At 39.0% G+C, this 15,005-nt stretch overlaps 1 protein-coding gene across 2 annotated transcripts in view; it reads right to left on the bottom strand.

Moving 5' to 3' along the window:
- Positions 1–6,573: 6,573 nt before the first annotated feature.
- The window catches only part of RIC1 (RIC1 homolog, RAB6A GEF complex partner 1), a 49,896-nt gene continuing 41,464 nt past the window's right edge, over positions 6,574–15,005 (bottom strand). For both annotated transcript variants that reach the window (XM_050913402.1, XM_050913401.1), the window contains 9 exons: positions 14,379–14,495; positions 12,728–13,456; positions 12,251–12,409; positions 12,007–12,140; positions 10,696–10,982; positions 9,701–9,895; positions 7,649–7,826; positions 7,324–7,512; positions 6,574–6,937 (listed from right to left, as the gene is read on the bottom strand). In XM_050913402.1, the coding sequence (XP_050769359.1) occupies positions 6,652–6,937; positions 7,324–7,512; positions 7,649–7,826; positions 9,701–9,895; positions 10,696–10,982; positions 12,007–12,140; positions 12,251–12,409; positions 12,728–13,456; positions 14,379–14,495 (2,274 nt within the window). In that variant the 3' untranslated portion in view covers positions 6,574–6,651. The remainder of the gene's footprint in view (positions 6,938–7,323; positions 7,513–7,648; positions 7,827–9,700; positions 9,896–10,695; positions 10,983–12,006; positions 12,141–12,250; positions 12,410–12,727; positions 13,457–14,378; positions 14,496–15,005) is intronic.

Genomic DNA, 15,005 nt, shown 5'->3' on the forward strand with positions numbered 1-15,005 from the left:
GTGACACTATTGCACTTTGCTAATACATTTAACCGTTTCTTAAAATACGGTTTGCTTTCCATAAGGAAAAATACCAAGAAAAGTCATCTTTAAGAAGATGTCCAGTATCTCTGGATTGCTCTTGTTTTATTTCCACAGGATGGGTTTTATAAATGACTGTGAGTGATGTAGAATATCTTCCAGTTTTAATTGACAAGCTTTGAGTTCAGAAGCCACTGACCTTTTTTTTTTTTATACCCCCAGATTTTTTTCAGTGCAATGTAATAGTTAATGTTAGTTTCTGAAATTCAAAGAACTCTCTGTACCTGAAGAACCTTCTTCATGCTTTTTTCCAAACTGTATATAAAACATTCTGTGACATCAATACCATGCTACAAATTGTACAGATTAGTATTTTGTTCATCTCATGAGTACTGCCAAATCACATGCAAAGCAGATTTTGTGCATGCATCATCATTTCAAGTAAAAACATGCTAGTACTGGGAAGTTTGCAGGGCATGTGAAAGAAAATTCAGTGACACTTAAATTTGTGTGAGCTGTGATGGACAGCAGCTCTCCGATCAGGTATTTTTCCTGCAGATTGTTCAAATTGTTCTGTAGTTGTGTACGATAGCGGCAAGAACCAGTTTCATTTGTTGCAAGGTACGTTCACAAAGATTGTCAACTGACTCATGGACATTTTGTCAATTTAAGCATGTGGTTGCAAAGGAGGCCTGTAGATGTTGTGGTTATATAATCTCATGCAGCATTAGAGTGTGTCACCGTACCTTCAGATTGCCTGTCAAGTAGAAGTATGCATTTGAAGAAAGAACGTGTTGGGATAGGTGCAATGAATAGGAGAATTTCAGCTATCATACACAAAGTGACAGACTGTTGAGCTGACCGGAGTAGTTCTGTGTTAGCGAGACCTTTCTTTAATGTCTGTTCTATATAGGTTGGGTTGCAAGCCTGTTGGAAAAACACTAATCAAACAGACAAGATCTAACAAGTCTGTACAGAACTAGTTGTAGCATATGGGACATAGCTGCTGAAGAGTTCACCTGCATGGTAATGCTGTTCAGTACTTTTTTGCTTGAGAGCTAAACCTAATCTGGTTCTTGATAATAATCTAGAAGGAGCCTGCAGGATGACCCATCTCAGAACTTGATATACGGTCTTAGTGAAGGATGGTTAAAAAGCCAGACAAGACCAGTAACCCTAGGTGCTGTCACAGAACTGTGTGGTTAGACAATGTGAAGCTGCATACGTGTGACTTCTGTTTTGAAGGTAGACCATGGATTCTCAGTCTTCATGAAAATCTGTTCCAGTCTCAGAGGATAAATCAGTTCTAGAAATTAGTCATGCTTCCCTGTTCACTGCAGAAGAGGTTCTCTTGGGCTACGACACTTTACGGTTCTGTCAAAGCTGCAGATGCAGCTTTAGAACATGCCAAGGATAAAGCTGAGACTTGAGCACGAAGTATAAGCCAATTTAGGGAGATCTACTCACTGCTGCCTATATTTCAAGCAGGGTGTCAAGCATCATTGGCCATGAACAGAGCAGTTTTTTTTAAAAATTTCAGTTTCAGAAAGCTGTAAGAATCAGTCTTGAAAGTTAGCAGTAGTTAGTCTAGAAAGGAACAATCTGTCAGTCTGGTCTGAGACTGGAACAAATACAAGCTTGAAAGCCAATAGGTACAGGTGTATTTAAGTAACTGTCTTAGAAAGCTGCCCATGCATGGTTTATTCTGGGATGTTGCTTTTTCTGTGTGTAGTGGTGGGGTGTTTCTTTTTTGATAGGAAACAATAATTTGAAAAAAGTTATGAAAGAGTGGTTAGGTGCCTTATGTCTGAACTGTTTAGCTAGCTTCAGCCTCCAGTTGTGGGCTTTTGTAAAGTCTCTTTTCAGTGCTTTCTGTAGGAAGCTCCTTGAGTTTACTTACTTCAGGTGGTACATGATAAATAGAAAACTCAGCAAGAGCAACTTGAATCTTTCTTTCAGAGTGGTATGAGAAAGCTCCTCCCTTTTCTGTGTTTAAGCACTGGGACTACTTTTGCCACTCACCATAAGCTGGCATTCATCTCACTGCCCACTAGAATATCTCAAGAGTCTTCAGCTTTAGGATAGGAAATTATGATGTGACAGTAAATTGCATTTGTGGTCTTTTTTTGGGGGTGGGCTGTCCTTCCTTCAGTTGAAGCCAGTGTACCACCCTCAACAAGTTACCCATCATCTTTTCTAATATCATTATAGCTGTAGATGACTTCTCCCCTCAGTTTATGACAAGAAGGGACCTCTTTTGTACGGGTTCTGACTAGATTATGCATTCCCGTATTTCTGTTTACTTAGCAGTGGATCTCAACCTGTAGCTTACAGACACTTCAGCTCTAAAACCATTTAAAGTGGTTGGTTTGGACTAAAACACACTAGGGAAAAATTAGCTTACTTTGGTTGACAAAAGTGATGGTGAAAATCATACTCAGAAGTGTGACTTCACTCAAGCAGTTTTGCAAGTATACCCTGTGTGAGAGGACTGGGTAGCAAGGAATCCAGCATTGTTGCTGTTTTTCAGAGGCAACTAGTTTTGTACAGGATGAGAACCAGATCAGGAAAACTTGATGATATGCAAATGCTGGTGAAGGAGGAAATCGGGCATCTTTCTATAGCTTTTAATGGCAAATGCTTAAGTAGGCCAGGGTGGCAAGAACGAGGGCAGCCAGTTTTATGTGAGCTGGATAAGCAAAGTGAGCGGAGAGATGGTGAGTTGGAATTCCATAGAAAATGTTGACCCCCAACTGGTTAAATGGCCCATTTTTCCTATGTTTAGGTTGAGGTAATAGTGCCTAGTTGGAGATGAATAAACCTTTTGTGGTGTGTTAACCTTGGCTGGCTGCCAGATGCCCACCAAACTGCGCTCTCCTGCCCTCTCCTCAGCAGGCCCGGAGGAGAAAATAAGATGAAAAAGCTCATGGGTTGAGACAGGGAGATTACTCACCAGTTACCATAATAGGCAAAACAAACTGGCCTTGGGGAAAATTAATTTAATTTATTGCCAATTAACAATAAAGTAGGATAGCAGCAAACAAAGAGAAAAATAAAAACATCCTCCCCTTTCTTCCCAGACTCAACTTCACTCTTCCACCTCCTCTTCCACAGTGGTGCAGAGGGATTGGGGATGGTCAGTTGAAGGTCAGGTCGTGGTCAGCCTGTAACAGTTCCTCTGTGCTGCTCCTTCCTCCTCACACTGTTCCCCTACTCCAGCATGGGTCCCTCCCATGGGATATAGTCTTTCATGAACTGCTCCAATGTGGATCCTCCTCTCGATGGGGTAGTCCTTCAGGAACAGACTGTTCCAGCATAGGTCCCCCATGGGCCGCAGTTCCTGTCAGGAGCCTGTTCCTGTGTGGGCTCTCCATGGGCTGCAGCTTCCTTCAGGGCTCGTCCCCCTGCTCTGGTGTGGGGGCCTCCACAGCCTACAGTGTGGATATCTGCTCTGATGTGCTCCAAATGGGTTGCAGGGGGACAGTCTGATTCACCATGGTCTAAAAAGTAACTGTTGAACAACAGTAGCACAGCAGTGTCATGGTTTAACCCCAGCCAGCAGCTAAGCACCACACAGCTGCTCCCTCACTCCCCCCCTGCTCCCAGTGGGATGGGGATGAGAATTGGGAAAGAAGGTAAAACTTGTGGGTTGAGATAAGAACAGTTTAATAACTAAAGTAAAATATAATACTAACAATAATAATAGTCATGAAAAGGAATATAACAAAAAAAGAAGAGAAAAAAAAAAAAGAAAAAAAACTCCAGTGATCCACAGTGCAACTGCTTACCACCTACCGACCGATGCCAGAGCCATGATCCACCCCTCCTGGCCAACTCCCCCCTATTTATATACTGGGCATGACATTCTATGGTATGGAATACCCCTTTGGCTAGTTCCGGTCAGCTGCCCCAGCTATGCTCCCTCCCAGCTTGCTGGCAGAGCACAGGAAACTGAAAAATCCTTAACTTAGGATAAGCGCTACTTAACATGCTGATGTTTTAGTTGTTGCTATCAACAGTATTCTCACACTAAATCCAAAACACAGCACTGTACCAGCTACTAAGAAGAAAATTAACTCTAAGCCAAAACCAGGACAAATAGTAAGATACTAAGAATGTTAGTATTATCAGTGTATGTGTTTACTTGTACAGATCCACAGGCTGCAGTGCCTGGAGCACCTCCTCCTGCTCCTTCTTTATGGGCCTGGCTGTCTGCAGGACTGTTCCTCGCATCTTTTTTTCCTCACTCATCTCTCACAGCTGCTGCACAGCATTGTTTTACCCTGTGTTGAGTATTACAGAGAGGAGGCACCAGCTTGGCTGATGGGCTCAGCTGTGTCCTGTGGTGGGTCTGTTGGAACTGGCTGTGTCTGACACAGGCAGCTCCTGAGCTCTACTCACTGAGGCCACCCCTGCTGCCCTCCTTGCTACCACACCCTTGTGACCTAAACCCAATACACCTCTTTTCAAAAGAACAGGTGGATGTAACTTCAAAGATGCACTAATAAGGTAATTTTTTACTTAGAAGCTTGATACCTGCATCCTGTAAAACAGGCCATAGGGGTATGATGTGGCAAACCAAAACAATCTTCATTGCGTAGTTTCTTTGAGAGCTTTGTTTCTCTGAGACAACATACTTGAATTCTGGTAATTTACTGTTAATGGCTTGAAGTCAGAAATAGTTATTTTCCACAGGAGTAACTTCAAGTAAAGTTGAATACTTTTGTCTTTTAATTACAGGTATAACAGCAGTGAAATTGAAATACAAAATTAGCACATAAGATTTGCATAGAGATAATTACTACTAAAGAAGTACAAACTTCTAAAATTTCACAACTAAAAAAAGATTTAACTGCTAAACAACAGTAGCACAGTAGTAAGATACTAATATTAAGAATGTTAGCATATCAGTTAATTTATGTTTTTACTTGTACAGATCCAAAACCTGAACAGCAGAAAGCTGATCAGGGTGGGCTTGGCTTACATCATTACCACAGAAACACAGAAAAATATTAACTTGAAGCACAGTTTTTATTTCTTTTAACATAGATTAAGCAGGTTTTTTATCATAAAAAAGCTTTAAGTATCCCCTTATAACAATAATGGATTTTGACGTCAGATCACAACAGGCTTGTAGGTATGACAGACATTATCTGTAACCAGTAGCTACAATGCAGACTAAGCTTAATGCTGGGACTCTTGAACCGGATTTCTTTCCTATAGCTTCAATATTAGTTTCAGCTCTTAAATGGAAATTCACACTGCATTCACTGAAATCTCCAGCTTTCCAAGTAATACTTGCAATTATTGCACTTGTACTGGTTGTATTGGCTTAGTAAAGCCATTCTAAAGCAACAGTTTAATATTTGTACATTTTAAAGCACTTGATCTTATCTACAAAGGAAATAAAGATGATAAAACCACAATATATTTCAACTTAATTGTGAATATTCTTAATGTTCAGAGTTTAAATGGATGTGCATTTAGTAACTACACTAGAAAAGCAACAGATGCTGTAACTACCCTATGATGACTAGTTTGGTCCATGTCAGTAATCAAGTGATGTTATAAAAAATAAACTAGTTTATTTTGTATAAAATGAGTAATGTTGCATTTTTGTTGAGATTGCACAGTACAAACAAGCTAATATCTAAATTAATACTGTTACAGGTAGTTATAACATAGAGACAGCAGCTAGAAAAAATAAGTACCTCAAAGCAACAGACTTCTGCAGCCAGCTTTCCATAACATTGTATGAAAGTTAAATATGTCTTCGTTACAAGTATGCATATTATAAAATGTTTGAAAAATGTTTAAGTATGAGCTGTTAAACTAATTTTCCATAGCAAGAGTATATGATGATTATTTACATTTAAAAAATTCATTTTTCAGAAAAGAATTTACAATGAAATAAATAACCTTCAGCGATCCCTTAAAACCCAACTACAAGATCTGTAAGTGGCAGTAAAAAACAGGTAAGCCACCTTGTGTCAATGTTAGGTCAGTAAAGTATGCCTCATCCAGAAAGAAGTGCAACTCTGCTTTAACTTTACTAGTCATCTAGGAACATGCACAATACATATAGGTACCTTCAAATAAGGTACAACCTTGAGTATTTGTACAAGAGTATTCACAAAAACATACAATATATTTTACAGTCCTTTAATACAAAATATCAATATCAAACCAATCTGAACTGCATTGATCAGACATTTCTTCGGCAGACAAGCTGCGAAGGATAACAGTTTTAAAATTTAATCCCCTCTTCACCTTTTAAACTCAAGCAAGAGATAAGTAGTTCAGAACGTGTGTTGGTGATGTAAAGGTACTGATGAACATTAACTGAACCTGTCTCCATATGTATTCACTGTCTTTCAATGCTATTAAGTATCAAAACCTAAAGCTGCAGTCTGAAGACTGCATCAAAAAAAAAACCAATCTTGCCTCCTTTTGAAATCATTAGATGAAACTGCTGCTTAGTTATCCCCACTAAAGATTTCAAAGATTGAAATACAAAAAAAAAAAAAAAAAAAAAAAGAAAAACAGTTCGAATCCAAAACATGGAAGCATGTTTAACAGCTGGTTTGCTTCCTTTCACACCTGATGCTCGGGAAGTTGTTCATCTTCCATTTAAGACACAATACAGTCATAACTGCCTTCTTGGAATGAATCCTCATCCTCTGTCTTAGACTTGTCCTCTTCATGCCTGCTTGCATTGCTGTTGCCAGCATCACTCTGAGGATTAGTGCCATGGCTAGATGAAGTCCTGCTTTCCTCAGCTCTGGGGTTCGCTTGTTCGGTAACCTTAGAAGGATTCACTGGCTGAAAAGCTTCAGGCTGTACTTGCTCTTCTGCTATTTCACTTAGTTTCTGGATCTGTGGTTTGATGATATTTAGAAATGGCTTGTACCCAGGGCTAGGAAAATAATGATAGAGAACACCATGAGTGAATTAAAAAACAGTACTACTGTCATATGCCTGAAAAGCAGCTTTTCTTGAGAGATGTTCAGTACAAATGAGTATCTTCTATAATTCCTCCTGTACAGAAACTCTTTTTTAAATAGAGGGGAAAAGGCAACCACAATCAAACAATAAAAGTTGCGGGGTTCGTTGTTTTGGGTTTGGTTTGTTGGGGTTTTTTTCCAGTTTGATCACAACTGTATTAAGTGACTGTCCTGAAGTTTTCTGCAAAAGTGCTTTTAAATAATTGTTTCAGCTCGGGCTGAGATAACTCAAAGTTATTTTTTAGGTAACTAATTATCTACAACTGGAATGAAAATGAAAGTGGAAAACAACACTTACCAATCTGTAGAAGCCCATTTGTCAACAGCATATAGGCCAGTCTTGATATTCTGACAGATTTCTCCATCAATATCAGAGGATTGCATTATACTGAAAACCTGGTTGATTACTGAAGCTTCTCTGAGGATAAGGCCTATGATAATACACCAATCCAGACATCCTGCTTCCATGAAGATATGTAGCAGGTACCTATATGGAAAAACAGTCTACTTCTTTTTCCACTCTGAAGACAAAATCCCAGTGCAATTCTGTAGACAGTGTTTCTTTCTCCTAATGCTGCATACTAGTCATTTTAAGTTTCAAATGCAAAGAGTACATTACTTACCGCAGCTGGACCTGTGACTTGTGCGGCCCTTTACTAGCCAGTTCTAGAGAGAGATGTTCAAGCTCTGACTGAGTTAAACTTAGACTGGAGAAGTTTTCATCCACCATGGTCCAGTCACCATCCACCATAGAACTTGTTTCAGTCAGGTCCGTTGCTGAACCAATGCTGCATTCGTCACCTATCAAAAACACTCAGAAACATAAGGGAAAAAGAAACTACTTACTTTAGTAAGACTCAGAATTTCTGAACTACTTCCTATAGAAATTGACAAATTACACAGTAATGCTTTGCTGTGTATCACAGTGCCAAGTTGTTACTTCAGGCAGAGTGTCCATCCCACTTGAGCATTCTTCTTGTCACACTATATGGTAGAACTATAATCGCAGGAATGCTGTTGGCTTTCTATCAAGTAAAAATAATTCTGCAGAATAATACCAAAAAGGGATCCTAAAGATGTGTTGGCAATCATTGTAAGAGCACAGTGACAGCCTCTTACATACTATAGTCCTAGAATTAAGTCTGTAGGAAGGGTTGCAGTCTGTCTAAAGATACTGCTTTCTTAACCTTTAACTTTGTTAAAAATGAAGAGGCAATAGCAAGTTCTTTTCTTCATGCAAAACCCTGAAGATTTTGAATGCTTGGTAATGTAAATATTTACCTGCACTAATTACAAAAAGAAGTGTTTCTAATAGAAACATGAAGAGTAGATGTAGCCACAGAATTTTCACAGGAACAGTAACAGCAAAGCTAAAACCATCATAGTGGTGAGTCATGAAGGCACCCACCCTCCAGAACAGTTTCCATATTGAGGTAGATGCATCTTTTCTGTGGAAAATGTTTAGAAGTCAGGAAGTTATTTTATTAGCTTCTTGCCCATGAATACCACTGCTGGATTAGTTATTTGTGAAATTATTATCATCAGAATTCAGCTCGCAACATTTTAAAGACTATTAGTTTCACTTTAGAAATAAACTGCTTCAAAATGCATACCAAAGTCCATTGAACTCAAAGGTCTTCATCCATCTCAGAAAAAAATGAGATACTTGTTTATAGAAACAGCGGTAGTGGCAGGCAGCAGTACAAGATAGTGCAATGAAAAGAGAAATAAATTTTCCCCATTTAAATTACGCTTTTTTGGAGAGTTCTATAACAAACTTACTTAAACCTAATGCATTCTTCCAGTCTCCAGAACTAATAAAATAGAGAAAGAGGAGTGAAAACAGAATGAGGCGGTGCCCAAGCAGAAGGAGAGAACCTCACTCTTCCTTCATTTTTTAAAGCCTGTCAACTTGTTAAATAGCAGCTCCAAGTGCTCTGACTCTCACAGGAGGCCCTAGCATCTTGGGGAGCTTGTAGTTCACACTTAGGTACTTAGGTCTTTCCCCTAACAAAGTAGAAATCACATGACATAGACACTGTTGAAAACGTTGCACTATGCTTGAGGACAAGAGGGAGTAAAAAAAAAAAGAGATGAATGGTCAGACAAACATTTCCTGTCTCTGACTGTGGTCAGAAAAGATGCATAGAGAATAAAATTCCCCTTTGTATTTTCATAAGCTGATCATACATTTAGGCTTTTAGAAAAGCAATTTAAACAAAATCATAGGAAAAAAGAAAACTATATGGGACTGTAATTTCCTCAACTTCCTCAATAAAGAATTTATCTAATATCTTCCTAAAGAAATCCAAAAGCATGAAGTTCATGCATTAGAATAGTGCCTACCTGTACAAGAGACAAAGACAAAAAACTTAGAACACTCTTCCCAGCTAGACTGTAAAAATACTAAATTTCAAATTACCACCACAGACAGGAACTTCAGCAAATATCGATTTCATATTCTACTTCAAGTAATAAAAGATGTATGACATGGGCATTATCTTTCTGTTGTAAAAATTTCAGCTCACTTTTCAACAAGTCCTCTTCTTTTTTTTTCTGAATTACGATTATCAGCAGTTGAGAAGCAACAATACAGCAGTAGCATGCAAATACCAAAATACAAGTGCATACTTCCAGGTGCATTTTTCCAATGAGCAGACAGAAGAGTGACTAACCTTTACTTAGCAAAGGAGAAAGGAATGCATCTTGCATGTGTGGTCCATGGGATGAAACTGTGTCAATCTCTCTCTGAGAGGAGCTGATAGTGCCAAGCCAGCTGCGACTCCGAGGTGTGTTTGAAACCCCTGTGTCCATTTCCATGTTTACAAAGGTGTCTGCAGACTGAGATTTTAACAGCTGCTCCCCCACAGCTAAAAAAAGAACCCACCAAAGAAAAGTCATTTAACCATCAAAAAGGAAATTTGGAAAGTTCTCTCCAGGCATTTCAGGAAGCTAGAACTTGTATCTAAGTCAATATTCAATTAGTTTGCTGAGGGATCACCAAAAGCAAGGGAATGCAGCAAGTTTAGGTAATTTCAAGAATTTCTGATCAGCTTTTTATGTCAGCACTGGCATAAAAGAAGTATCAGCTGATAAAATGTTAGCATCAATAGAACTAAATAATGGTGCTGCTACTACCAAAAAGAGGAAGACTTGGCAGCTAGTATCAGCTTTGCCCTAAGAAGATAAACTAGTGAACTGAGAGATTAGTAATACAAAAGAGGTTTACAGCAAGTCCTCAAAATTCTTACCCTTTAGGCAAATTTCAAATATTAGGAATATTACTTTTTTAAATATAGAAAAGTTAATCAAAACCTCATCTAAAGACGATATAAGAATGTTGATTTTAGTAATTTTCTGTAGCAGAATTTACATCAAAGAGCAATATCCACGTTCAACTCAACATCTGCACAAGTGACAGCCAGTTCAGTGCACCTGAGAAAGCAAGAAACCTCAACAGAAACAGTAGTGTAATCAGACTACACAAGAGGTGCCGTCTGTGCTTGACAGAATCCCTTCAAAAAACACACCCTGTGTGAGAAAGCTGTGCAGGTGGCAAGCCTCAGCCTGTTCTTTGCTTGGATGAACTGAGGAAGGACAGAATCAGACTGACGGGTATAGGACTGCAGGAGGGAAGCCTAGTCCAAATGAACTTAAGATGTTACAGCACCTGTCTTGTACTTTCCGTTCTTGAAAGGTGAATTAATGGACGAAGCCGGTATGACTGGAAATGGCCAGAGGAAATCCTTGTGTAGCTTTTTCAAAGCAAACACAAAATCCTCCACGCGGGCAGCTCTGGCTCGCTCCTTGCACAGCCAGCCAATCAGCTCAAAGCCTAACTGTGCAGCAAAGCAGCCAAGGTCTTTCAGCTTGATTTCTTCTAGCAGACGCCGAGCATGCCGCCAGAGCATCATGTCAATGTACATGTTCTCGGCACAATCACTGTCTTTACTCCACCTATAGACGGACCAGAGAACAGTGACGTTAAGACTGATAAAATGGAGTCGTAAAGGCTGTTGGCGACAACCACACTACATCGAGTGACCAGAGTGGTAGTGGGAGCTTTCTATATACCAACAAAAGCAGTTTCTACCATTCCTTGCTATTTATTTTCTCTAAAAGATCCCACTGCCTCAACAGGTAAGTGAAATAAGGGAAGGAAGTTACAACAGCAGCAGTGTCCATAGAGTACTGAACTATTAGCAATGCAGAAAAAAAGGAAAGGAGAGATAAAAGGCAGATGCCATTGCAAAGCGACTTCTGAGAAACAAGTTTAGAGAACAAGTCAAGTATTAGTCTAGGACCCTTCCTATCAAAACTCTTAAGATAGTACTCCCTATGGAAAATTACTTAATAAAAGCATTTGAATTTGCACTAAGACTGTTTTGAAGGTCTTATATGGGGAAAAAAGCCAAAACCAAGATAATAATGAATCCCAGCTCAGTGCTGCTTCTGAACATTAATACCAATCAATATGAATTCTGTATACAGCAGTTTAAGAGGGATTCGCCCACGGTGTAAAAGGCTCTATTTATGGCTTGGCAACACACAGCTAGATCAAGATGTGCACAGTATCACAGTGCAATGTATAGTATGATGCTGCAGTACTTTGAGCTGTTCAAGACGTATCTTTCAGCAAAACAGATCTTTCAAATATAACGCATGCCATCTCACTAGCTACTTAAATTACTACGTATGCATCCAGTGGATTCACAGGCTTTTGGTCAGCAATATTCATGTAAGTGTGCCTGTGTATATATACATACAAACACACACACACGTGAGAATATATTCTCCCAAAAATGTAAAAGAGAGGCACAGACATTACGAGTGTCAGGAAAAGACAAGTGCAGAAGGATGTGGAGGGAGACTATGACAAATCTAACTCTATCATATAATGTACTTCCATAACTTAAATTGGTAAGAGAGTTAGTACGGTACCTAGCAAAGTGGGGAAGGAGAGGACATTACTACCAATTACCTTTTTCCAGATGGGCCAGAGGGCATACTCAATGTTTTTGTCAAGTTAAATTTGCTATGGAGATTCTCTGCTGATTGGGATAAACTAATGCTGCGATGTCTGAAGAACTCAAAGCCACTACTTGAACTAGGTTCCTAAAACCAAGAAAACCCAAACATACAGTCAAAGGAGCAAACATGCTATATAATAGCAAGATTAATCATACAAGGTTTGATGCACAGTATTTACTATCTTCATCACAAACCTGAGTTGTTGGAGTAGCTGGAGGTGTCTCTGTTTCTCCAGAGCCAATGGCTTTAAGAAATCTGATCATATGACGACAAAGATCCCACTTTCCCTGCTCTAAGGCAGTATTAAATAGGAGAGTAGCATGTTGTCTGCTAACTGCTGGAACTTCCATATTCTGCAAGTAACAAAGCATAACTAAGTCATTTGCTTTTGCCATCAAGCAACAAAAGTCCCATTAAGTCAAGCTGCATCATGTCACGTTCAAGTATACCAGAGATTAGAAGAAGCAAATGTCATGTTATTAGTTTCCTTTTTATAACAGTAAACTACTTACATTGCATGATATTCCCTCCCTTCATAACTGGACATAATCTCAACAGAAAACTGTTACATTAAAAAATTGTTTAACGTGTAACTTTAGTATGACAATATTTTTTAAATACTACAACATTAGTAAATACCACCTCTCTTGCAATATATGAGGTACCATTACCTGCAGGATAATAAGATAAGAGGCAGCTGTGTCCAAGTCCTGGGCCATTAAGCACTCTTCAAATAAGTCCTTTGGGTTTCCAACAGCAGCAAAAAGGTAATTCCACAGGGCATATTCTGTCTTCCTAGCACAATGAACAACTGTCTGCAGGAAGAGGGGGAACTCTGTAATGAACTTTGCCACAGTGGGAAGCAGAGGGTCGGGAATGGGTTCCCGCGAGGTAGCTTCTTCCTCCAGCACTTCATGAAGCATCAGTTCTAGTACGTGAGGAAAGTATGGTAATGTGGCACAGGAGTGGGCCAAAAGCAAGGCTTGTTCACCGAGGTTCCTAACCAAGAGCTGGCGTAAAATGTGATGGAGGTAGATCTGAGAGGTTCTCTCAACAATGGAGAAAGGAAAGAGAACCTCTAAGTGTTCTCTAGCACTGGTTTGAGTGTATAAACAGTCATAGAGCACAGTGTCATTAACAGCACCAAGAACCAAGGCATCTTCAAACAAAACAGCCAGTGGGTATATGTTGATGTGGAAAGGCAGCATGATCCGTCTTGACAGAAAAGAATGCGGTTTTCGATGATCTCTGGGAAACAGGGGAAGCCAGACTTTCATACCTGCCCCACCACAGCTGAGCCACAGAGCCTCCAATAAGTGGCGTTTCTGTTTGTTGATCCTGCAAGTAGTCCATACATTTTCAACAGACTGGGCTAGAACAACTGGAGCACAAAAAGGCAGCTATTTGAAAAAAAGGAAAAAAAAAAAAATCAGAATTCATTATTCCTTTTTTTTTTTTTTTTTTTACCCTCTTCACAAGAACTTTTTTTTCAGCTAAGAACTACTCTCTTCAAACATGTTATTCTTCTAACAAAGAAGAAACAAATCTGCTTATCCCTTCCCAGGTGCTAGGGTGCAGTTAAAACACCACTTATTACTTACATTAACTCAAAAGACATTTCTTTCATTTTTTAAACCTCCTTATACTTAGTCAGGAAGCCAGAGGGGTGAGAATAAGGGAGGAAAATAAAAACCTGCTCTCTGCTTCTTCAGTTAGCCCAAGAGTGCAACCTAGAACTGACAAAATTACTACAAACACCAAATCTGCTAGTGTTTGAGCTGCAAACAACTCTTCATCTAAACTTTTCAGATTTCACTCTCCCAAAGTGCTTGCTTCATGTAGAAGTGTTTTTCATCAGCACAGAAAAATTGAAAAGTTCAGTCACTGATTTCTATTATTGTTGTTTTTAGGAACTTTGTAAACATACTCTACAAAAAATGATAATGTTCCATAAACATACAGAACAGTTTTAGATAGACTGGAGATTTTCTGTCATTAGTGCACACCAAATTTTGCACAGGACCTTTATGCTTAAAACTCCTATCTTTCAATGCAATGTAAGTAGTAAAAACAAGCAGTAAATACTTTAGTTAGACATTCACACAATTAAGTAGTAACATTTCACAGATTCTTAGAGGGGGAAAAAAAAAAATCACAAGAGTAGTGATTTACTTCCAGCTAACAATTCAGCCTGTAAGTGTAGACACTGCTTTGCATTAAAGACCTCTTTTCTTTATGCCTGGACCACTCCCTTCCACAACTTCTTCAGTCACTGAAAACATCTTTGAAGCCATATACCATATTCCACATCTATTTACTCACATGCTTCCTTTGATTAGGATTATTATCCTTATCTCGTATCTGGGGTCCAGATCGATCCCTCTGCAACATGATGAGTTGTCCTGCTAAGTTTAGCATAATGCTTTCAGCCTCACAAGCCTAAGGATAAAAGAGTATTATGCAAATTATTTAAGCTTTTTGAATGCATCATTTTACCCATAACCACAATACAAACCCAGAACAAAAAGAGTAAATTAACTGCACTGCCACACAGAGATGACTAACAACCAAATTCAATTTAGAAGGACTCAGAAAAATCAAGTAGAACTAAGTACCTACAGATAGATTAATTTAGGTAGTTCTTGTGCAAAGGAGTAAATACTGGAAGGCTTCTTGTTCACTAGACTCATTCCACATGTTTATATGATATGGGCTTTTTCCAGCTATGCCTCTTGGCATGGACAAGCCACCAGTATTTTAAGAAAAATAAAGCTCTGTATTCTTACCAGTATCACCACTATATGATTGCCAGTATCTGACTGCAAGGACTAACACTGGTACACATGCCAAAAAGAGTTGAGCCATAAAGAGTTTAGCCACACTTGTACAGCATCTTGAACTTTTAGAAGCTGCAGTTAGAGAAAAATCTTTCTAGTTAGGTGTATCATG

The sequence above is a fragment of the Gymnogyps californianus genome, chromosome Z (assembly GCF_018139145.2).
Source record: "Gymnogyps californianus isolate 813 chromosome Z, ASM1813914v2, whole genome shotgun sequence".
Classification (NCBI taxonomy): domain Eukaryota; kingdom Metazoa; phylum Chordata; class Aves; order Accipitriformes; family Cathartidae; genus Gymnogyps; species Gymnogyps californianus.